Source organism: Astyanax mexicanus, chromosome 4, assembly GCF_023375975.1.
Source record: "Astyanax mexicanus isolate ESR-SI-001 chromosome 4, AstMex3_surface, whole genome shotgun sequence".
In the NCBI taxonomy this organism is placed as follows: Eukaryota; Metazoa; Chordata; class Actinopteri; order Characiformes; family Acestrorhamphidae; genus Astyanax; species Astyanax mexicanus.
Window position 1 is genome coordinate 45,012,021 of NC_064411.1, and position 23,197 is coordinate 45,035,217.

Sequence of the window (23,197 nt, forward strand, 5' to 3'; positions counted from 1 at the left end):
CGTAGTAAAAATGACTAATACCTTTTTTAGAAAACAATTCTTCCCCATCCATATAATTGCGTCAAAGATTCAATTTGTTTTGTGCAGTTTTTATTATTTCATTTCTAAGAATAATTAATTATGAGCGTTCCTCAAAAGGAAAACAAAACCTTTTCTTTTTCTTTTTGAGAAATGCTAATACTTATTATTAGTGTTATAAATAAAATACAAATAAACAGCCATACACAGTATATTATTAAGATGATGCCTACAACAAGACAATGATCCAAAACATTTCTCAAAATCTACTCATTTTTTTCTAAAATAATATTTTACTTTGACCAGGGTGCACACGCAAATAATACTGTACTTATACTTTAAAAAATACAATTTATATTTGCGATATAATTGTCCAACACTAAGGAAATGTTCCATTTGAATTGATATATTGGAATATTTTAATATATTCCAAAAGCTCCAATGAGCCATAATTCCTACTCTGATATTTGGAAGAGCCTCACCAACACCAAGTTCAAGGTGGCTGCTCTACACATCAACAGTAGTAAAAGCATTAGTGTAGCTTTATACACTTTATTAGCACTTCTATCTATTTGCGTCTCAATAAATCAGTCCAGCACACTTTAGTGTCCAACTTATATCTGTGGACATGTTCTGGTGGTGTTTGGGGATTTAAAAACCCTGTATAATGCTTTGTAATCAATTGGAGTGGCTAATCAGATACAATTCTAAACAGTGATGACCTGGGGCATATTAATTTAGAACATATTGTGGGTGGTTTTGTAATAAAACACTGTTTTTTTCCTGGAAATGTAATAAAATAGTTTACAGTTATCTCAGTGTTAAATTTGAACTCTGTGACCTTGTTCTTCAAAATCCAACTATCACAGTAAGTGGAAAAAAGCATGACTATATGCAGATTTTTTTGTTATGTGGTTTGTGTCACATGCTTTTGCTTACCAGTAAGTGTTCTCAGGTGAATTCCTTAATGCATTCCTAATCGCTAGGTTTAACCAGTCATACATACCAGCGGATACACCTTTAAATAAACAAATAAAGCACACACACACACACACGCACACAATGTATTTTTTCAATGTAGGTTTGTTTTCTAAAAAGCAGAATTTTAATATAAATGTGTTCATTTTAATAATGTTCATGTAATGTTTATTATTCACTGCACTGTCTAGACACTTATTCATTTAGGAATGCATTTGTAGCTATACTTAGGTACCTAGTTTATCCAGATAGAGGTTTGTAAGTCTCAGTTTGTCTCACTTGTTTATTTTAGACATTACAGGCTTTCTTACTTTCTATTGCTGCTCATTTTCACTACTCATCAGTACACTCAACTTAAAATATCATCTAACATCCAGTATGCCTGCAATACAGGACACACCAGGGCACAAATTACAGGGGGGACTGAGGCGGTAATTAAGACCTGTTTAAGAACCCCACCAACAGGGATAAAACATTTATATATATAACTTTATATTACTTATAAAGTTAAATATCACAAAAAATGTACAGTTTCCATGCCTGTAATTTTATAATAAAATATTTTAACCACCCTTAAATGGACCTTGTCATTCCTTGTTAGTTATCATTCCTGTCTTACTCATATTATTGGTTACATAGCTTATGTGTTTATTAAAGTAGCACCTGCACAAGTCACAATGCTGTAAGTTACAGCTATATAGCTCTTTTTAAATACCCTTTATTGCTTTCAGTAAACCACTCAAGTGATGTCAGATTGTTTGAATTTATCATTCCATCTTAAATGCTTCTAATTTACCATTCCACATTAAATGCTGCTGTGGCAACACACAACTATCATAGTAAGTGGAAATAACATGACTATATACAGATCTTTTTGTCACATGGTTTGTGTCACATGCTTTTGCTTACCAGTAAGTGTTCTCAGGTGAATTCCTCAATGCATTCCTAATCACTAGATTTAACCAGTCACAGGCTTCAGCCTGAATATGAAATTTTAGGATATTATGTATGAGTAAGCCGTATTAATTGTGTGTTTGAGCTATTTGTTTAATAGTTTGACTGCTTTCTTGAACTCAGCTCATATTTTATTCACGGTAAACACGAGCAAGAGAAAAGATGGAGATATAAATCACTTTCATAAAGATGAAAATACACACTAAGAAAAGTAAGTACAGATTTGTACTTAAAAGAGTACAAAGCTTGTCGCTGGGGCTGTACCACTGAGGTACAAAAAAGTCCCTTTCAGTTAAAGTCCTTTTTTGTACTCATGTTTTTTGTGTCAGTAAAGATTATAAGGATTATAAACATTATCATCAACTAAATATGGCTCAAAAACTTGATGATCCAAAATTGTCTGGCTTTCAAATAAACAATGTGCAATTTAAATATATATTGTTTATTAGTACAGTGATACAGAATAATGAATGTACCTTTTGTCTGGTTAAATGGTACAAATCTGTACTTATTTCTGTTAGAAATTACTTTGTACTTCAGAGGGAACAAATCTGACCCTGTAAAGACCAGTATTATACCTTTGAGGGTACAATTACGAAGAGTGTACCTTTGAATACAAAAAAGTACTCCTATCGTACCACGTTTTTTTGAGTGTACAGTATCTGTATCAGTCTATATTTTCTGTGCTTGTCATACAGTACTGGGTGGTGATAATCTAAAACACAATAGTGAGTCCGAGAGAACACTATTGTTGTCTGTTCTGTAGGGTGAATCTGGCTTTGGATTAAGTGTGCTGTTACGGTAATTAATACTAGTAAACACTAGTGAAATCACTTTATTTTTTGTGAACAGACATTCTAAATTGTTTTTTTTTGTTGTTTTTCAGTTTTAGTTTGACTGCCCTAACCTCCCAGTTTCTTTAAACATTGCAGTCATATTGCTGTGTATGTATGTGTTTGTGTGTGTGTGTGTTTTACCTTCTTTTCTAAATGCATTGGCCTCTTCTTAGGTCTGAATAAACAGATCACTATCGGCTCTGTTAAATGTAATTTTTTTTTTTTCATGTAATTATAATAGTGGGATCTAACAACACAATACACTACTATTTACTGGTCAGATTTAAACACAGCACTAAATGACACCATGTAAACTAATTATTCAAAATCAATGCTGTATTTTTGAAAATCGCTACAGGATTGAAAAACAAAATAGATAAAATATTAATATTTACGTACACCCCTAATACCTGATCTAGTAAAAATGCCTGAATTGGATTGAACCATCCATATGAATACATCTCAATATAGCCTCTGAATTCAATTATTATTATTCATATTATAAATATCAGTACTTTACAGACATTTTAGATACAGAGTGAAAATGTTTAAATCCATTCATGTCATCAGTAATAGTGTTTTTGTAATTGAAAACACACCAAAAATCACATTGGAATACAATAGAAATTAACACAGATTTCTCATTTTGAGGATAGTAGATCAGATCTTGCACTAATTCAGATAACCTGATTTAATCACTTGCTCCCATGAGAAGAGTTTGACTGATATTTTAATAATAAACACAGTGGTGTAAAGACATTATTTTATATAAATATGTTTTGTATACAAACACTGTATGCAACTACAATAAACAATTGTGAACGTTTAAACACAATGGTATTCTTCTCTATGGAATTTTAATGCTGGCAGAAAGCCATTTCCTTGTTAGAAAACCAGATTTGCAAGCTGACCAAAAGTGACACAGATTGCATATGGGTCATGTAGTGCAGGAAGTAAAGAAAGAGTGTCAAGACCTTACCTGAGATAAGTCTGGCACATCTGCATGTATCCCATCACTCACACAAGAGACGCAGGCTTTAACGCTCCGGCTACAGATCAGGAGGATGAGAGCTGCTCAATTTGTGCTTTTCCTGCTGCTCCTGCTGACAGACAGCAATCAGTCAGGTAAAGAGAAGCTTCTTCAGATATTTTTCTACATGATTTTAAAGTTAATGAAAAGCAAAAGTTTAAGAAAAAATTCTAATGAATTTTCAATCTAGTTTATTGGTCTGCTTTACTAATTAACTAGTCATTTTAGACATTAGCAGTTGAATACGTACAATAATATGGGCAATTTAGTGTAATTATTTAGTGTAATTATAACACACTAATCTGTGTTTTTATATTTGTATCTTAGTGTGTTCTAGGTAGGAGTGTTAGTTTCCACTTGAAGTGTGTAGTGAATAAAATAAGACATATAATTTCACTCTGAGGTACGCCAAGGAAAACTACAAGTGTACTTTGAGATACTCGATACTCTCTCAAGCATCAAACTTTCTGAGAAGATCCCAAAAATTTCAAAATATTCATAATGAAAAGTACTTTGAAATATGTCAGGATATAAAACTCAGGAACAGGGAGACATTTGGCCTTTTTTAGACCATCTAAAATGTCATTTTTGTTTTTCTTTTTAATCTCTCTCATTTTTTTTTTTTTGGTTTGTGGAGTTGTAGTTTATTTTATCTGTAGAATAAAACAAAATATTTGGGGAAAAAAATGACAAGTACTTTCTGAAACCTGTTTAACTAACATAGTACTCAAACTCTAGTAAGAGTAATCTGACACATTTAAAAACTTTTACAGTTTTAGCTGCAGTTTTACATCTAAAACAATGAAGGCTCAATGTTAGACAGTTACACAGTAAACATTATTTCTTACCAGACTAAAGTAGTATTAAAGTATTTCTGGGTTACTTTACTTTAATGACATTTTAAAATAATTAAATCAAAAATCGAGAAGAAAGCTTACAATCAGGATACAGTGGGCACTTCGATTTGTACTTGTACTTGTTAAATATACAGCTACCCAGAGCAAGTTTATGGGTCAACATCAGTGCAACAGAGTACATTTTTGTGCGGGCCTATTTTGAGAGTGCCTATGCCAACATAAATGATGGAAAAATTGGAATATAGATTATAGAGTATAGTAAAAAAAAAAACATTTGTAAACAGATATAGTGTTGCAATAAATCTTAAACTGAAACTTTGCATGTTTGCATTAAGTTTTAGGTATTTATTGTCACTTGATTCTACCTAATGGAGACTGTTATATTATTTTATGATTTAATGAAAATCAGTGTAAAATTAATTAATGACATTCGAATAAAAGACTGGTGAACCAAGAGTGACATCTAAATCTTTTCACCTGAAAAAAGCTGATTAAGCAAAATTATTAAATTGTGAAAATGCTGAAAGGACATAAGTGCCATAATAAAGCATGGTGCTTTTACTTTTGATACTTAAGTGCATTTGAAGACAATTACCATACTGTTACTCAAGTAAAGGTCTAAAGGGAGGACTTCCACTTTTACCAGAGTAATACACTGCTTAGAAAAAAAATACACTTAAATATTAAAAAAGCGTCTTTTTAATTATTAAAACACGTCATAACTTAATTACATAAAAACATTTGCAAGGTTGTAAGTGTGGGAATTTTTGCATCTATTTCTGTTTCTTTGTACAAGTACTGCCCCTAGTTCTGTACCAAGAAGGAAGAACCACAATTAATCCTGAGACTGATTAGAGTTCAGATAAAATAACTTTCTCCAGTTACAGAAAGTCTTATTTGCTTACAGACCAGTCTAACTAGATTTTCAGCCAAAACAGGGTACACAAACAAGAATACACCTACGGTACCATAGGGGTAGTTCAAAATCCACTGAAAAAAATCCTACTAAAAAAACCAGCATGGCCAGCTCAATCTGGATGAGCTGGTTAAAAGAAAACTAAACTACAGTTCTCAGTGCCTTAGTTTTCAATGTCAAGGCCTTCAAAATCACTACTAATGAAGTGTAGAGCTACTTTGAGCTTGTTATGGGTGTAAAAAAAAGCCATTTCTTTACATGGGTAGTGCTATGCCTCTATCACTAGCATTGTAAGCCTTTTGGGAGCACTGGCTAAAAGCTTTGTATTTTGGAATGATGGGGGTGAATGGAGGTGGACTATTCAACAAAAGCTTGTACTCGTTTTTTGCTAAACCTGGTCTTCATGTATGATTAACCTGGCAAAGCTACACAATCAGTATGATCAAACTTGGTGCTGGCCAAGAGCTGTTTATGTAGTTGACTTACCAGATCAGAGGATATTTTTCAGCAGCCTTTTAACCACCTTGGTCATCAAAACCCAGCTAAATATATCTAAAACCAGCAGCCTTCAAAAGCTAGCGCTGAGTTGGAATTTTCAGCAGGTTTTTTGTAGCGAAATTTCTCTAAAATGTGCATTAAATTTTTGCTTCATTCAAATTGATTGTGCTGCTTGGAAGCTCAGATAATTGCAAATGTTTTGTTTGGTTTAATAACTGACTGCAATGCTCTTTTTATGCTCTATTATAGAGACTGCTGTGGATCCCCTAGTAAACACCACAAGCAGCAGTACAATACCCCCCCAGGTAGTTCCTGATAATGGTAAGAGAACTCATATCAACACCTGTTTAGAAAAATAATTAATATATGTTTAAATTATACAAATATCTATAGTATGCATACATACATTATATGGCAAAAAGGTGTTGACTCACCCATAGAAAATCATCAAATTCAGATATTTCAATCAATTATACTGTATGTGCACAGCTATATAAAACCAGTGTTAATTTTGACAGATGATCTTGATTTAGTTTCAGTCTTAGTCTTTTGACTAAAATGTATAATAGTTTTCGTCACATTTTTTGTCTTTTGATTAATATTGTTTTAGTTGTTTTATGTTTTAGTTGATGGAAATAAACAACATGAATTTTATAACTAATAAATTTTAGTCATATAAAAAGTATGTATTACATATTTTTTATTATTTTTCTATGTTATATTTATGTTGTTATTTTGAGATTATTTACTGCTAATGTTTTTTTTGTAATAATAGCCTTTAAGTTTTGTTGCATTTAAATAATGCTAACATTAAAATGTTTTAAAGCAAGTTACCTGTAAATATGGTGAAACAAATAAAGTCAAGTTTTTAGTACAGATTATACTAACATTACTGGCCTTTCAGTAGACTACACTTTACCAAGTGTATTTGAAACTCGACCAGTCCAGGACCAGCAGAGTTTAACTCTGTTTATATGCAGTTACACACACACAGACACACACACACACACACACACACACAGCTCATGCTAGAGTTAACGTTAATTTACACGTAAAGTAGATTAACACGGCTAACCTCCGTTACCCATTAGTTTAATAGAATGTAAAATGCAGTGAAGGCTGTATAAATTGTCTTGCGGCTCGAGAAGTAGGGATGTTTGTGTCTAATATAAATGAAACACATTAGCTTATGATGATAAATTACACAGAGCCCTTTTACACATTAAACATGACTAACTCTAAACCGGAGACATATCCGACTATCTAACCTAACTAGTTAACTAGCTAACAGAGCAGCGTTACCTGCCATGTAAATTCATTTGGTTTTTTTTTTGCTTTTTTTTTTCATTGTTCACCAGCAACTACACCAGACGTCATCCTTACCACACTACTAGCATCTCTTAGCTCATCCATGTATACTACACCTACTGGCTCAACTGTGCAAACTACAACATGTATGCTACAGTGCATACAACAGCAAACAAGTCCAACTTCTACCACATCAACAACAACTACTACAACAATCCCAACTCCAACTGAATCAACAACAGACAGTACAGCAATCTCAACACCTACCAGCACAATAACAGAAACTACTACAAGCTCAACCCCAACACCTACCAGCACAATAACAGAAACTACTACAACAAGCTCAACCCCAACACCTACCAGCACAACAACAGAAACCACCACAACAAGCTCAACTACAACACCTACCAGCACACTAACAGAAACCACCACAACAAGCTCAACCCCAACACCTACCAGCACAATAACAGAAACCACCACAACAAGCTCAACCCCAACACCTACCAGCACAACAACAGAAACCACCACAACAAGCTCAACTACAACACCTACCAGCACACTAACAGAAACCACCACAACAAGCTCAACCCCAACACCTACCAGCACAACAACAGAAACCACCACAACAAGCTCAACTACAACACCTACCAGCACAACAACAGAAACCACCACAACAAGCTTAACTACAACACCTACCAACACAACAACAGAAACCACCACAACAAGCTCAACTACAACACCAACCAGCACAACAACAGAAACCACCACAACAAGCTCAACTCCAACACCTACCAGCACAACAACAGAAACCACCACAACAAGCTCAACTCCAACACCTACCAGCACAACAACAGAAACCACCACAACAAGCTCAACCCCAACACCTACCAGCACACTAACAGAAACCACCACAACAAGCTCAACTCCAACACCTACCAGCACAACAACAGAAACCACCACAACAAGCTCAACTCCAACACCTACCAGCACAACAACAGAAACCACCACAACAAGCTCAACTCCAACACCTACCAGCACAACAACAGAAACCACAACAACAAGCTCAACTCCAACACCTACCAGCACAACAACAGAAACCACCACAACAAGCTCAACTACAACACCAACCAGCACAACAACAGAAACCACCACAACAAGCTCAACTCCAACACCTACCAGCACAACAACAGAAACCACCACAACAAGCTCAACTACAACACCTCCCAGCACAACTCCAACACCTACCAACTCAACAACAGAAACCACCACAACAAGCTCAACTCCAACACCTACCAACTCAACAACAGAAACCACCACAACAAGCTCAACCCCAACACCTACCAGCACAACAACAGAAACCACCACAACAAGCACAACTCCAACACCTACCAGCACAACTCCAACACCTACCAACTCAACAACAGAAACCACCACAACAAGCTCAACTCCAACACCTACCAGCACAACAACAGAAACCACCACAACAAGCTCAACTCCAACACCTACCAGCACAACAACAGAAACCACAACAACAAGCTCAACTCCAACACCTACCAGCACAACAACAGAAACCACCACAACAAGCTCAACTACAACACCAACCAGCACAACAACAGAAACCACCACAACAAGCTCAACTCCAACACCTACCAGCACAACAACAGAAACCACCACAACAAGCTCAACTACAACACCTCCCAGCACAACTCCAACACCTACCAACTCAACAACAGAAACCACCACAACAAGCTCAACTCCAACACCTACCAACTCAACAACAGAAACCACCACAACAAGCTCAACCCCAACACCTACCAGCACAACAACAGAAACCACCACAACAAGCACAACTCCAACACCTACCAGCACAACTCCAACACCTACCAACTCAACAACAGAAACCACCACAACAAGCTCAACTCCAACACCTACCAGCACAACTCCAACACCTACCAGCACAACAACAGAATCCACCACAAAAAGCTCAACTACAACACATACCAGCACAACTCCAACACCTACCAGCACAACTCCAAAACCTACCAGCACAACTCCAAAACCTACCAACTCAACCACAAAGACCTCAACAAGCCCACCTCCACCTGCTGGTAAGTTGTGCAACACAACAGGACCAGAGCAAAGAATTTGCTCTAAATAAACCACTGTCTGACAACAATCTTTAAATGTTATATTTTATATAAAAACAATACTGTGTTTTTTGAGCTTTGATATAGTATTGGATATATTGACACCCCTACTCATTATGTTACAACATAATAAAGCTTATATGTCTACTAATCTTCTTAAAATTAAATACCATTTTGAAATGTTCACAAATGTATACGCCTGTCATGATAACCATTTTTTAAACAGTATATTGTCTAACAAATAATTGTAATAAATTATATGTTTAAACACAATGGGGAGTATTAGGGTAGCAAAAATGATAAGTTTAAATCCATATATTGCAAAACAAATAGATAATGTAATTATTTTGACAGACCTACTTACATTTTTACCACGTTATTCAGTGCTTATGAAGTTTCTACGAAGTTAGTCCTTGAACATTAAACATTGTTGCCCAATTTTCTATTTTTTGTGTGATTTATAGGCACTGCGACATATATAATACGAGTGACTGTCATCTCTGGGGCTGGAAAAGATGTTGCATTGGCCAACTTGGTAAACGTAAGTGTTACACCACCTTAAAAGCAGTTATAAGGAAATGTAGTGAATAACTGTAGCACTTTGTAGTTCTAGAATTACAGATAGTAATATTATGCTTTATTATGTAGCATGCATTATTATCCTCCTTTTAACCTGTTCATCAAAGTACAGAACCACCATGACGAGCAGCTATTATTTGGGTCGTGGGTCATTCTCTGCACTGCAGTGACACTGATTAGCCTAGTGGTGGTCAGTGTTGCCAACTAAGCGACTTTGTCGCTATATTTAGCGACTTTTCAGACCCTCTAGCGATTTTTTTTTTTTGTAAAAAAGCGACTAGCGACAAATCTAGCGAGTTTTTGTGGTGTTATTGGAGACTTTTTGCGACTCTGAGATGAACACGCGCTCTTCAGTTACTGTCCTCCGCGCTGCAGCGGGCGCTGCCGTGAGCCCCGCCCCACACCACTCATAGTGCAGTCTGACTGTCAGAGCACACACACACCGCTCCACCAACACAATGCAAATGAATCGCGCGAGCCTACAGCCGCCGCTGACTGACCCCGCTCTGTTTTTACAGAGCAGAAGTATAAATATAAATGTGTCCTCAGTGTGACACGAACAGAAATTCCTTAATTTAACTCATACAGTCTCAGCCATTCACTCACCTCATTCACCACATAGCCTGTCACTCACCTCCTCCACTGCCTCTTTATAAAAAAGCTAAACAACTGTTGAACCATTGAACAATTTGTCTATGATAGGTTTAAAAATAAAGAAAACTTAAGAAAATGTAAAAAATAAAATAAAACAAACAAACTAAGGAAAAAAAAAAAACGTAGAATAACAGTTCCGGCTAACTGCTGCTCTTCTAATAACATTTAAGAACACGCAAAAAACTAATTTATGTAATTCACATAAAAATTAAGTTACTGTAAAAAAGTGACCTACTATTTAAAAAGCAACAGAAGTTTTCATTTGTAACATTTCTAACACATTTATGGTGTTTTTTACTCACTTTTGTCTCTCTCACAATCCTAATACTTTACAGCTTCAAAAACATGTATTATGCAAATTAGGCGATGACGTCATTTAGCGACTTCTAGCGACTTTTAGGACAGCCAATAGCTACTTTCTTTACTGAGGAGTTGGCAACACTGGTGGTGGTGTGTGTTAGTAGCGGGTGCTGTGCTGGGTTTTATGAGTGGATAAGATGCAGCAGTGCTGCTGGAGTTTTTAAACACTGTGTTCACTTACTGTCCACTCTATTAGACACTCCTACTTCTGAGGCAGAAACCCATCTGTTGCTGCACAGTTTATGTAGGTCATCCTCTAGTCCTTCATCAGTGGTCACAGGACGCTGCACCAGCACGACACACATTAACACACCACCCCCACACCAGTACCACTGCAATGATTAGATTGACCCACCATCCAAATGATAGCTTTTCTGCGGTGGTCCTGTGAGGTGCAGAGAAAACACAAGGACACAGTCTATGCCTCCCTTAGTCACAACGCAAAGGCTGAGGTTCCTTTCTCACAGATGTTTAATGCAGAAAGTGTACAACACCAACATCAACACCGTAGAACTAAAAGTAAAAGAGTGAATAACAAGAGTCCATCAGTTTCATAGTCCGCTTACACAACATATTTAGATAAACAACGAATGAGGCTAAAGTATGAAAATGAGAAGAATATTCAATATACCACTTTTAGTCTAAGAGAGGGGTCCATCTCTTAAAGCATTGGAGGTTAGATGGATAAAGATATTAAAAAATGTACATTAGACCAGTAAGGAGACATCCATTTCTTCATACAGAGGATAACAAGGAAGTGACTTACACAGAGGTATCTTGTGAAAAATAAATGTAAACTTGTAGAAAAAAGGTGGCTTCACTTTTGAGAGACGATGCTCTGTCCAGCTATACACAGTCTATGGATCTAACATTCATAATATAAATGATAAACAAAAGGAATACGCCACCTAGTGTTGTAATAGTTCAGAGCAAAAATGGTCTTCTTGCTGCAAACACACAGACCTTACGATCTATAACAAGGTGATCATACATGTTACATTTCATCGGTGTAAATGGGTGGACAACATGGATTTACTGACATGTAGTGTGCTATTAAGAACCTCCAAGTTGGTTAAAACAAGAACTAATATAACATTTCCCTAATAATATTTCCCATAGAGTATGGTGACCAGTTTTAAAGTGACTAAGTTTTAAATATATTAAGTGTTTTATTCTTTTCAAGCTGATTCCAGTTTGTCAACAAACCAGTCCCCCATTCTCCTTATCTCAATTCACTAATAAACTAATAACAAAAAAAAACTTAATTACTAGGTTTTTAAAAACATGAGTGACGATTGTCTCTCTGTGTTTTTGCCCAAAAGTCATCTAGAACAATTAACAATTTATATATATTTTAAAAAGTCTAATAATATAATGAATACTATTTTCTGTGTATTTACAGTATGCTGCACAGCTGCAGAAGAATGCATTGAGTTCATGTACAAATTGCACACTGGACATCGTAAGCATCCAATAAAAAACGCATACAACCAGCCAATTTCTACCAGTTACCTTCATATTCTGCCATCTTTTTCACATAGCAGTTTAGCTGGAGCTCACTTCATACAGCATGAATAAAATATAAGTCACATGTTGTTTTTGTATTATATCTGAAAAATATTATATTTGAGATGTTAAAAGCTGTAAATTATATTATAAATGTTTTTCGAGCTCCTGAAATGTTATGAAGGTCTGAAAGTTGAATACTTGAAGCTACTGTGTGTATTATAAACTGTGTGTAAAATGTAAATAAATGTAAATAAAACCAAATGCATGGATTTGTAAATGTCAGACCCATATTTTATTTTTTAAACAAAGAACACCCATTACATGCATACAAACATTTTACAATTTCATGAACAATATTTGAACTGAATGGCAGAAATAGTTTGCAACTAACTCACTTACCTACATATGATTAGATATGAAACTAGTATTTGTGAGAGGCAGAGTCTGTCAGAAACAAAAACAGGCAGATGTTAATCAATCTGAAAAAAACTGTCTTAAAAACTATGGAACAGTGATAAAAATGATGGTTAATGTAAAAGTGTCAAGACTTTGCATATCCCCCTATATTCTGAGTTGTTCCTAAAATGCTAAGATGTATCGTTTTCCTGAAATGCACCTCGTGTTATTATATTGACCATATAAATTTACACTAATCACCTAATGATAGATAAATAATTTTTAACCAATCATCAATGCAATAATGTTCTATTTTATTCTGATTTTCAACATCATTGCACAAATTTACTTCGACAGTTAGGGTCATGCCACCACTATAAAGTTAACCACCAAGTTCACTATATCACACACAAAATGTATAAAATGGGATTCACAAACTCACCAGTTTGTAAACACTGCAATCAAAACACATTTGATAATTATCTTCACTCTATGTGGCACAGCACACCCGTTAACCAGTTCTGGAAAGAAGTTATCACCCTCCTATCCCATGCCCTCACCACACAAATCCACCCAACACCATCACTCTGCCTACTAGGAGACACATCAACCACTAATACAACACCACAAAACAATAAAATAATGTTGCTGTTCATCGCAAAGTATATCATCCACATAAACTGGAAAAGAAAAATAACATTAACATCAATCACTGGAAAAATCTACTTACAGACAATCTCTCTCTGGACACGCACTCAGAACCCACCTAAAATGCCAATTCAGACCCAATTTGGATATATCTAATTCAAACAGTACAGTAAATACAACACAATCCAACACTTTTTGTCTGTTTGTTTTTTTTTGTTTTTGTTTTTGTTTTTTTACTGCAAAGAAATCTTTATCTCCCAGAACTACTTCAGGCTGATCTGACTGATGGTATCCCAATATCCACAGGGCATGACGGGTCACTTAATGTTTGAACTTCAGTGGACATGGTACAATAGTAAAAGGACAATAGACAGATGAAAGACAGACAATAAGTGACTACACAATAAAACGATAAATACAATACGTGTAAAAATATACAAATAAAGTATAAACAAAACAGATAAGTGTTGTGCATGTGTGTGTGTAAATGTTTGTTCTTTGCTGTTTCTTTGTTATACTGAATACATACATGAAACAAAGTTGCAGAAACTGCACAGAGATCAGGTATAATACCTTTCTCCAGTTCCTGAAACTTTCAGAACTACTTCAGGCTGATCTGGATGGTAGGTGTCCCCATAGACATCATACACATAGACGGCGCATCAACTGACGCCGTCTATTGGAGCTGGCGTATCACCGTGGCCGTCATATTGGAGGAGGCATGCATGCGCCCACAGTGCATTTATTTACACTAAGGAAGGTAAATAATACACCTATAATAATCACAACTTTACCAGTTTTTACCCCATTTTCATACGGTTTGGTTTATTGTTTTTGTATGTATGTGTGTGTTTATGTACATATAAATACATAATACATTAGTTTATACACATTAATATGCCATACCATATGTTGGTATTTGTTAAAGAGCATAATTCACAGTATTTAAGCATTAAAGCATGTATTTATAACGTGTGACAGCGTCCTTCTGCCTGTTCACAGGCTTTTGCCCATTCACATGCTTCTTCAGAAGGCATTGAACCTTCAGTAATCCTAGTAGCTATCTTTCATGAGCTTCTAGTAGACACAATTAACCTATCACTTTAAGTTAACTTCTGTCTAGATATTTGAGTACACCTAACATAATGTGGCATCTGTGTGTGTGTGTGTGTAGTGTGCCAGCTTTTAGTGTGCCTGTGGGGGCGGGTTATGGTAATCCGGGGCCAGCGGGGCATTATGGGGGTATGTATAGTATCTATCCACACACTTCATAGTGGAAAAACTAGTTAGCATTAACAATTATACATACAACAATAATACACAATTAGGACACACCCTTAGTGTCTTTAGTTTGCCTAGGTAGTTCCTTCAGTTAGTACTTTCAGGTAGCCTAATTTTATTTTGCAGAGCCTGCTCATATCTCCAGTTAGCTATTGTTGATACCTTCACCTTACATTTGACATTTGAGAAGATGTTTGGTCACACTCCCAAATTAGTAGTTTCTATGGTAGTAGTCCAATGCTTTATAATAGTCAGGTTTTGTTATTGCGGCATTTATCTCCTCACATTAAAACATAAAAAATATCTTTTGTTATATCATTTTTGCAAATGAAGAGTGCGAGCTGGCATGACTATGAGGAAATGCATTAAACTTTTATAATTTGCATTCCTGTGAGTTCAAGTGGTGTTGAGTCATCTAGATAATTATAAGACGTGTAAACGAATGAGTTACAGGGAAGCATGATATAAGCTGCAAGCTTTCTAGCTTTTTGTCAATACTTCTTGCCAACGCTTGTGTGGTTGAGGATGACAGTCGCACGGTTAGGGATTCTCCTGCTGTTTCTATTAGGAACGGTGTACGTGTACCATGTATCAGGTAAAGGCAGCTTTTCTTCCAGATGTAAATTAAATGCCTTATTTACTTGTAATAGCTTTGCAACTCTTTTCCACTGTACAAATGTGAAGTTATTATTTAATATACTGAAGGTGTCAGTAAGGGTTCTTTAGGACAGGGTCATGACAATTATTTGGTTCTTTCGTAACCCTTAGTATATGAAATCAGAATAATTAACAATTACCAAGTAAATTACTATATTATGTAGTGGTAACTTGGTTAAAATGCACCCCTTCCAGTATTTTTTTTTATTCTATTCTAATCTACTAAGTATTGCTAAAGAACATTTATGTCAAGAAAATGTTGTTTATACCTTTAGAAGGTTATTCAAAGTATTTTTGATCCCTGTATCTAGTTATTTTGTGTCCTCACTTACAGGAGTGTAACATCTCAACTTCTGTTAGCTAACATTGCTCTGCTGTAATATTATTATGAGCATTTAGTTGAATAATAACTGATAATTTGTTATAATAATAATAAAATAATAACTAGTCTTAAGTTAATACTCTTATAAATGTTTACAGATTCTGCTGAATGTTTGACACTATTACACAAAAAAGTTTTTTTTGCTGCAGTAACACATTTTTTTAAATAAATAAAATTATTTTCTTTGTTTTGTTATATTAACAAGTATGTCGTTATGTCGCCCACCTCAGCATCAGTATTACGTGATATAGATATCACTTGATTACTAGATATAATGTCAGGTTCAAATGTATATGTAGTCCTAGTGAGGACCCACCCCCTGCCCCCACTAGCTAGGGTAAAGCCTAAACTTGAATAAGGGGCATTTTTTGAGTTAGATCTGCTTAAAAATAAAAAATACACATGTTTTTAGAAACACTTGTACTGCACAGACCTCTTTCATAAATGCTGTTCTCCTCACTGGTAATCATTGTACCATGTCATGATGTAAAATCTTTAGTAGAAGTAGGTAATGTTTTAAAAATAAAATTAATTCACAAATAATGCAATTTTATGTTCTCAATCACATTTTCAACAAAATCTATATAACAGTTGATCAACCCTAAATCAGAAAAAGTAAGTCAGTAAAATGAAATAATAAAGATTGAGTGTCAGTATCAGATTCCTCTGAGCCCGGAGAGGCAGACACCGCTTCTGAACATGGTTCACATAAAGCTTCTGTTTTTACAAGTTTTAGGTGGGATTTGTGAATGTAACTCTGGTTTATAGTGATTGACAAAGATTTTCCAATGTTTCCTTGCCGATGTGATTCCATCAGATATTGTTGAATGTGAAATAACTAAAATGATGCAGTGCCGACTGGGGGATTTAAAATCACAGGTATTCAGAACAGGCTTGCACATATGCAAATAGAAAAGGTGTGTCTGCTTAACTCCACTACTGAAATGTTGTTCAAACACCTTAATGTTTAAATAATTTTGCTTAGCATTCAGGTATTTTAAGACTATTTTATGATCAGTTTTTTGTTTGTTATAGCTTCATGCTCAACCCCCACAATTCTGTGCTGCGTGGGGATGAATGAGAGCTGCAGAAGTGGTTCGTGTTACTGTGATGAGTTCTGCTTACAGAATAACGACTGCTGCCCGGACTACATATCAACCTGCCAGAATTGTGAGTCACTGTCACACAGAAAGATTGTATCTCCTGTATTTATAGGATATGATTCATTTTGATTGCATGTAACATGAAATTAACCAATCAGCATTTCACGTGCCATTCCCTTTAAGACCCAGTTTGCGCTCTGACACATAGCACTTCTGCACTTCTCAGGAGAGAAAACTGGCCAGTGCATTCACACTGTAAAGATCATTTACGGGAACAGCAATGTTATTTTATTTTCTGTTCTGTTTATTTTTGATGCAAATGTTGGTTTGCGCGCTGTGTCGTGTTTATGTGCCATGTGTGTTTAAGGAGCTGGGTGTGCGCGCATTGAGCATGTACAGCACACCTGCGTTACCAAGATAGGAATGGACATCTGACAGGTGACTGTTGTCAGGGATCTTGTCAGTCAGTGGCGAACCTATGTTTTCTGTTGTCCAGATAGCAGTACGCCAGAATTGTACCTGAACACGCCTGACTATATTTAACCATTTTAGTTAAATATATTAAACAGCAGACAAACACAGTGATATTTGAGAAGTGGCATGAAGTTCATAGGATTTACAGAAAGTGTGCAATAATTATTAAAACAAAATTATGCAGGGCACCCTGTTTGGGCACCCCAACAGAAAAATTACATTACTGCATTAATGTAGTATGTAGTAAATCCTCCGTTTGCAGAAATAATAGCCTCTAAATGCTATATAATCCATATGTCTTAGTATTTCATTAATGAAAGGTAATCTGTTCACAGCATCATCAAGTACTACTACCACCACCACTGCTACTCCACCAACTACCACCTCCACTAAGCCACCGACTACTACCACCAAGCCACTCACTACCACAACCACCACATCACGAACTACCACTGCTTTGTCACTAATTACCACCACCACTATGGCAACAACTACCACCATCACTACGCCACCAACTACAACCACCACTATGCCACCAACTACCACCACCCTGCCAACAACTATTGTCTCAACAATCACCATTACTATGTCACCAACTACAACCACCACTACCACAACTACTATACCAGTAACTACCGCCTCTATGCCACCACCTACCACCACCGCAACCACCATTAGTATGCCACCAACCACAACAACCACAGCCACAAAACCAGTAACTACCACCACTACGCCATCAACTACCACCACCACTGCCACTACACCAGTAATTACCACCACTACGCCACCAACTACCACCACACCAACCACCATCAGTATGCCACCAACCACAACAATCACTACCACTACCACAGCCACAACACCAGTAACTACCACCACTACGCCACCAACTACCACCACCACTGCCACTACGCCACCAACTACCACCACTATGCCACCAACTACCACCACCACTGCCACTACACCAGTAATTACCACCACCATGCCACCAACTACCACCACCACAAACACTGCCTCTACACTACTAACTACCACCACCACAACCGCTGCCACTACACCAGAAACTATCGCTACTACGCCACCAACTGTCACCACAACTACACCAGTAACTACCACCACTATGCCACCAACTACCATAACCACTGCCACTACACCAGTAACTACAACCACCACTATGCCACCGACTACCACCACCACAACCACTGCCACTACACCAGAAACTAACGCTACTACGCCACCAACTGTCACCGGCACTACACCAGTGACTATCACTACTACACCACCAACTACCGCTACCACAGCCACCATCAGTATGCCACCAACTACAACCACGACCACTACACCAGTAACTACCACCACTATGCCACCAACTACTACCACCAAAACCACCATCAGTATGCCACCAACCACAACAACCACTACCACAACCACTGCCACTACACCAGTAACTACCACCACCACAACCTCTGCCACTACACCACTAACTACCACCACCACTACACTACCAACTACCACCACCACAACCACTGCTACTACACCAGACACTATCGCTACTACGCCACCAACTGTCACCGCCACTACACGAATAACTATCACTACTATGCTACCAACTACCGCTACTACAGCCACCTTCAGTACGCCACCAACTACAACCACCACTACCACAACCACCACCACTACACCAGTAACTACCACCACTTCGCCACTAACTACCCCCACCACGCCACTAACTACCCCCACCACGCCACCAACTACCACCACTACCACAACCACTGCCACTACACCAGTAACTACCACCACTATGTCACTAATTACCACCACCACTACGACACCAACTACCACCACTACCACAACCACCACTGCCACTACACCAGTAACTACCACCACTATACCACTGACTACCACCACTGCCACTACATCAGAAACTATCGCTATAACGCCAGCAACTACCGCTACCACAGCCACCATCAGTACGCCACCAACTACCACAACCACTACACCAGAAACTATCGCTACTATGCCACCAACTGTCACCACCACTACACCAGTAACTACCACCACTATGCCACTAATTACCACCAGCACTACGACACCAACTACCACCACCACAACCACCACTACACCAGTAACTACCACCACTATGCCACCAACTATCACCACCACAACCATCACCGCCACTACACCAGTAACCACCACCACTATGCCACCAACTATCACCACCACAACCATCACCGCCACTACACCAGTAACCACCACCACTATGCCACCAACTATCACCACCACAACCATCACCGCCACTACACCAGTAACCACCACCAATATACCACTAACTACCACCACCACTGCCACTACACCAATAACCACCACCACTATGCCACCAACTATCACCACCACTACACCAGTAACCACCACCAATATACCACTAACTACCACCACCACTGCCACTACACCAATAACCACCACCACTATGCCACCAACTATCACCACCACTACACCAGTAACCACCACCATTATACCACTAACTACCACCACCACTGCCACTACACCAGTAACCACCACCAATATACCACCAACTACCGCTACCACAGCCACCATCAGTATGCCACCAACTACAACCACCATGCCACCAACTACCACTGCCACAACAATCACCAGTGCACCACTAACTAAAACCACCACTATGACTATGTCAACAAGGACCATATCTGCCACCACTATGCCACCAATTGCAACATCCACATCTAAGAATTTTACTACTTTAACGTCCGCAAATGAAAATCCTGGTAAGCAGCGCATTTCACAATATCATATGATCATTTTTAGTTGTACTCTACCAGGAGCCATATCTCTAAACATATTTTTGTTTAAATATTGTTATTTCTCTCTAAAGAAATTACAGCAGTAAGTTCATCAAGCACAGCAACATCTACAGAAGATATCACCTTCAATTCCTCATCTGATAACACATCAATGAATGTTTCTGCTGAATCAACTTTGACATCTACAGGTACAAAAAACATGGCAATTAAAACTACAAACATTTGTTTGGCATATTATCTTTACTTGAAAGTGAAAGTGTAGATTATGGAAAATGCAAGTAATAAAATGTACTTATGCATTGTAGGGTAATTTACCACAGCATGACTAAGATAAAACTTGGATGTGAGAAATCCCAGAACATAAAAAGATGACCATTGTGTCAAAGTTTAGAATTTAAAACATATTAAAATGTTTCAGCATTTTATAAGATATATACAAGTATATTAAATGAGAAAAGAGTAAAAGTACATCAGAGAAAACCCAACACACTGCAAATTGAAAAGATCTTCAAAAGCACAAAACACATCCATCCAAATGACCACACAGGCACTGCAAACTGAAAAATGCGCTGCAAATACAGCAACGCACTGCGAGAACAGACACAACACAACAGAAGTGAGTCACAACAGAATTTCCCCGGGGGACCCTAAACTACGTCTTCATTAGCGTTCGGTGAAGCAGCACTTCTGATAATCACAGTTAATCAACTTTCTTTTCAGAAGTTCGGTTGCCACTAATAGTCCTCTATACGCACAGCAAAGTCTGAGATGTTATTGAGACGTAGTTTAAAGGTACAACATCTTTTAGGTTCCCCCAAGGAAATTCTGTTGTGTTGTGACTGTATTTGCAGTGCATTTCTCTATTTGCAGCACCTGTTTTGTCATTTTGATGGATCTGTTTTGTGCTTTTGCGGTTTTCTTCAATTTGCCGTGTGTTGGGCTTTGTCAGCCACTGTAGGTGAGGACCTTTGGGCATTTCCTCCCCAAACCCATCACAGACTTCATGCTAGCAGTTGTAACTTTATTTAAATTACATGTAAATCAATCGGATCGGTAACACTTTATAATACTGTTCCATAGGTAATAAGTACCTAATGATTGATTAATTGATTAGACTATCGTAATGTGTTATTTACTAGATTACCATAATCTACAATTTACAGATTACAGCTTGTTTGGAATTTAGCAGTTAAAGTTCTAACTCACACCAAAATAAGCTCATTATTTAGAATTGATTTTAATATTCTTTTATTAATGTATAAATCTCTTTATTATTAGCATCTATGTATATATCATAACTCCTGACAGAATATGTTTCATATCGAGTCTTGAGATCATTGGCTGCATTCTGATTTTGTGCACCAAAGATCTGTAACTCTCTATCCATATATATCTGTCATGCATCATCAGTTACTACTACCTTTAAAAGGAATCTGAAAATGTATTTTTGCTCCTTGGCTTTCTATTAGTTTCATTTATTTTATTTTGTTTGTCTTCCACCAGTTTTACTATTTTTTATTTTTTATCTACTATTAATTATTTGATCATTTATATACAATATGTTTAAATTGTTTTATTAGTATCTGTTGTATTAACTTGATTTGCTGTAATTTCACCTTTTACCTTTTGCTAATAAAAGTTTTGCCTTTTTCTTTGAAACTTTTATATTTTGCTGTGTTCATAATGCATAAAACATCTTAACATTTAATTCAGACTGTCTGCAGACGATCATTTCTTTAAGCATCATTCAGAATATTTAGTTACTGGTAGATTAGTTAATGTTAACACAAACATAGAAGAGCATAAAACATCCCTTTTTTATTTCAGTCACTAAGTAAAGAGTTCAGTTCCCACAAAAACTGTAAGCATGATGCAGTGAGAGCATATTCTCTATATACTCTGTAAACCTGTTTCCCATGTGTTAACATGAGTCCAAAAACATTTGGCTAATGTTAGAATTCAAATGTTTGGCTAATGGAGCTGTTACCACAAGCTATTGTAGGCATGGTCCACCTAAGTCTAGGCTAATCAGTTTCTATGGCAGTGGCTTTTAACTTATGAGCTGCAGTGGTGCTGCTAAAAGCCACTGACCAAACATATATATTTTAGCTAACTGTAGCATATGTTAATTATTTCAGCTGAAAATATTTAGGTTTAACATGTTGATGGGTTTGGCACAGTCACAAATCCGTCAAACCTAGCTTGTGGTTTATCAAGCTAGTTACTTTAATATTAGTGCACATCTAAGTAAAATTTTTGATAATATTTTAATGAAAGCTTCTGAAGCAAATAAAGCTTTTAATTGATAGTCTACATTGATTGTAGATGTATTTAATCAGATTTGAAGAGGTTGATTTTTATTGTGCACACATGCTAGGTAACATTAACTAGTTACATCAACTTTTTTTGTGTTTAAATATTAATGTAGTCAAACCTTTAAATCGTATCTTAAAATAATATGCTGATTATTATTAGCAAGTTATTACTTTCCAGTATAAACTAAGGGCCAACCTGATACAGGTCTTGAAAGACTTGATCTGCCTAGCGACCATGTCTGATTGGCTACTGTTTACAATTTAATGTACAATGTAATGTAAACATAATAAGAGGCGAATAGGATATGGCAAGCATTGAAACTTAATACTGCACATAGACAGAAAACAACTATTTGAACAAGTATATTTATTTTTTATATTTTAACTTCTTTAATCTTATGTTTTCAATCTTGATTTATACACTATGAATAAATATACTAGAGATTTTGTTACGCATTTACCTGCAATTCCGTATTTT

At 36.7% G+C, this 23,197-nt stretch overlaps 1 protein-coding gene across 1 annotated transcript; it reads left to right on the plus strand.

The window, feature by feature from the left end:
* The first annotated feature begins 3,731 nt into the window (after positions 1-3,731).
* Positions 3,732-12,905, plus strand: LOC125801751 (GATA zinc finger domain-containing protein 14-like). The gene is made up of 6 exons (XM_049479005.1): positions 3,732-3,911; positions 6,337-6,408; positions 7,446-8,445; positions 8,490-9,503; positions 10,007-10,083; positions 12,538-12,905. The coding sequence occupies exons 1-6, from the start codon at positions 3,851-3,853 to the stop codon at positions 12,711-12,713; spliced, it is 2,400 nt and encodes a 799-aa protein (XP_049334962.1). The 5' UTR covers positions 3,732-3,850; the 3' UTR covers positions 12,714-12,905.
* Positions 12,906-23,197: the final 10,292 nt, after the last annotated feature.

Excerpts from the sequence above, each read along its gene's own strand:
- LOC125801751 (XM_049479005.1), top strand. The coding sequence starts at position 3,851 with ATGAGAGCTGCTCAATTTGTGCTTTTCCTGCTGCTCCTGCTGACAGAC. Across the intron at positions 3,912-6,336 it reads GACAGACAGCAATCAGTCAG|AGACTGCTGTGGATCCCCTA; the intron begins GTAAAGAGAAGC and ends GCTCTATTATAG. Across the intron at positions 6,409-7,445 it reads CCAGGTAGTTCCTGATAATG|CAACTACACCAGACGTCATC; the intron begins GTAAGAGAACTC and ends ATTGTTCACCAG.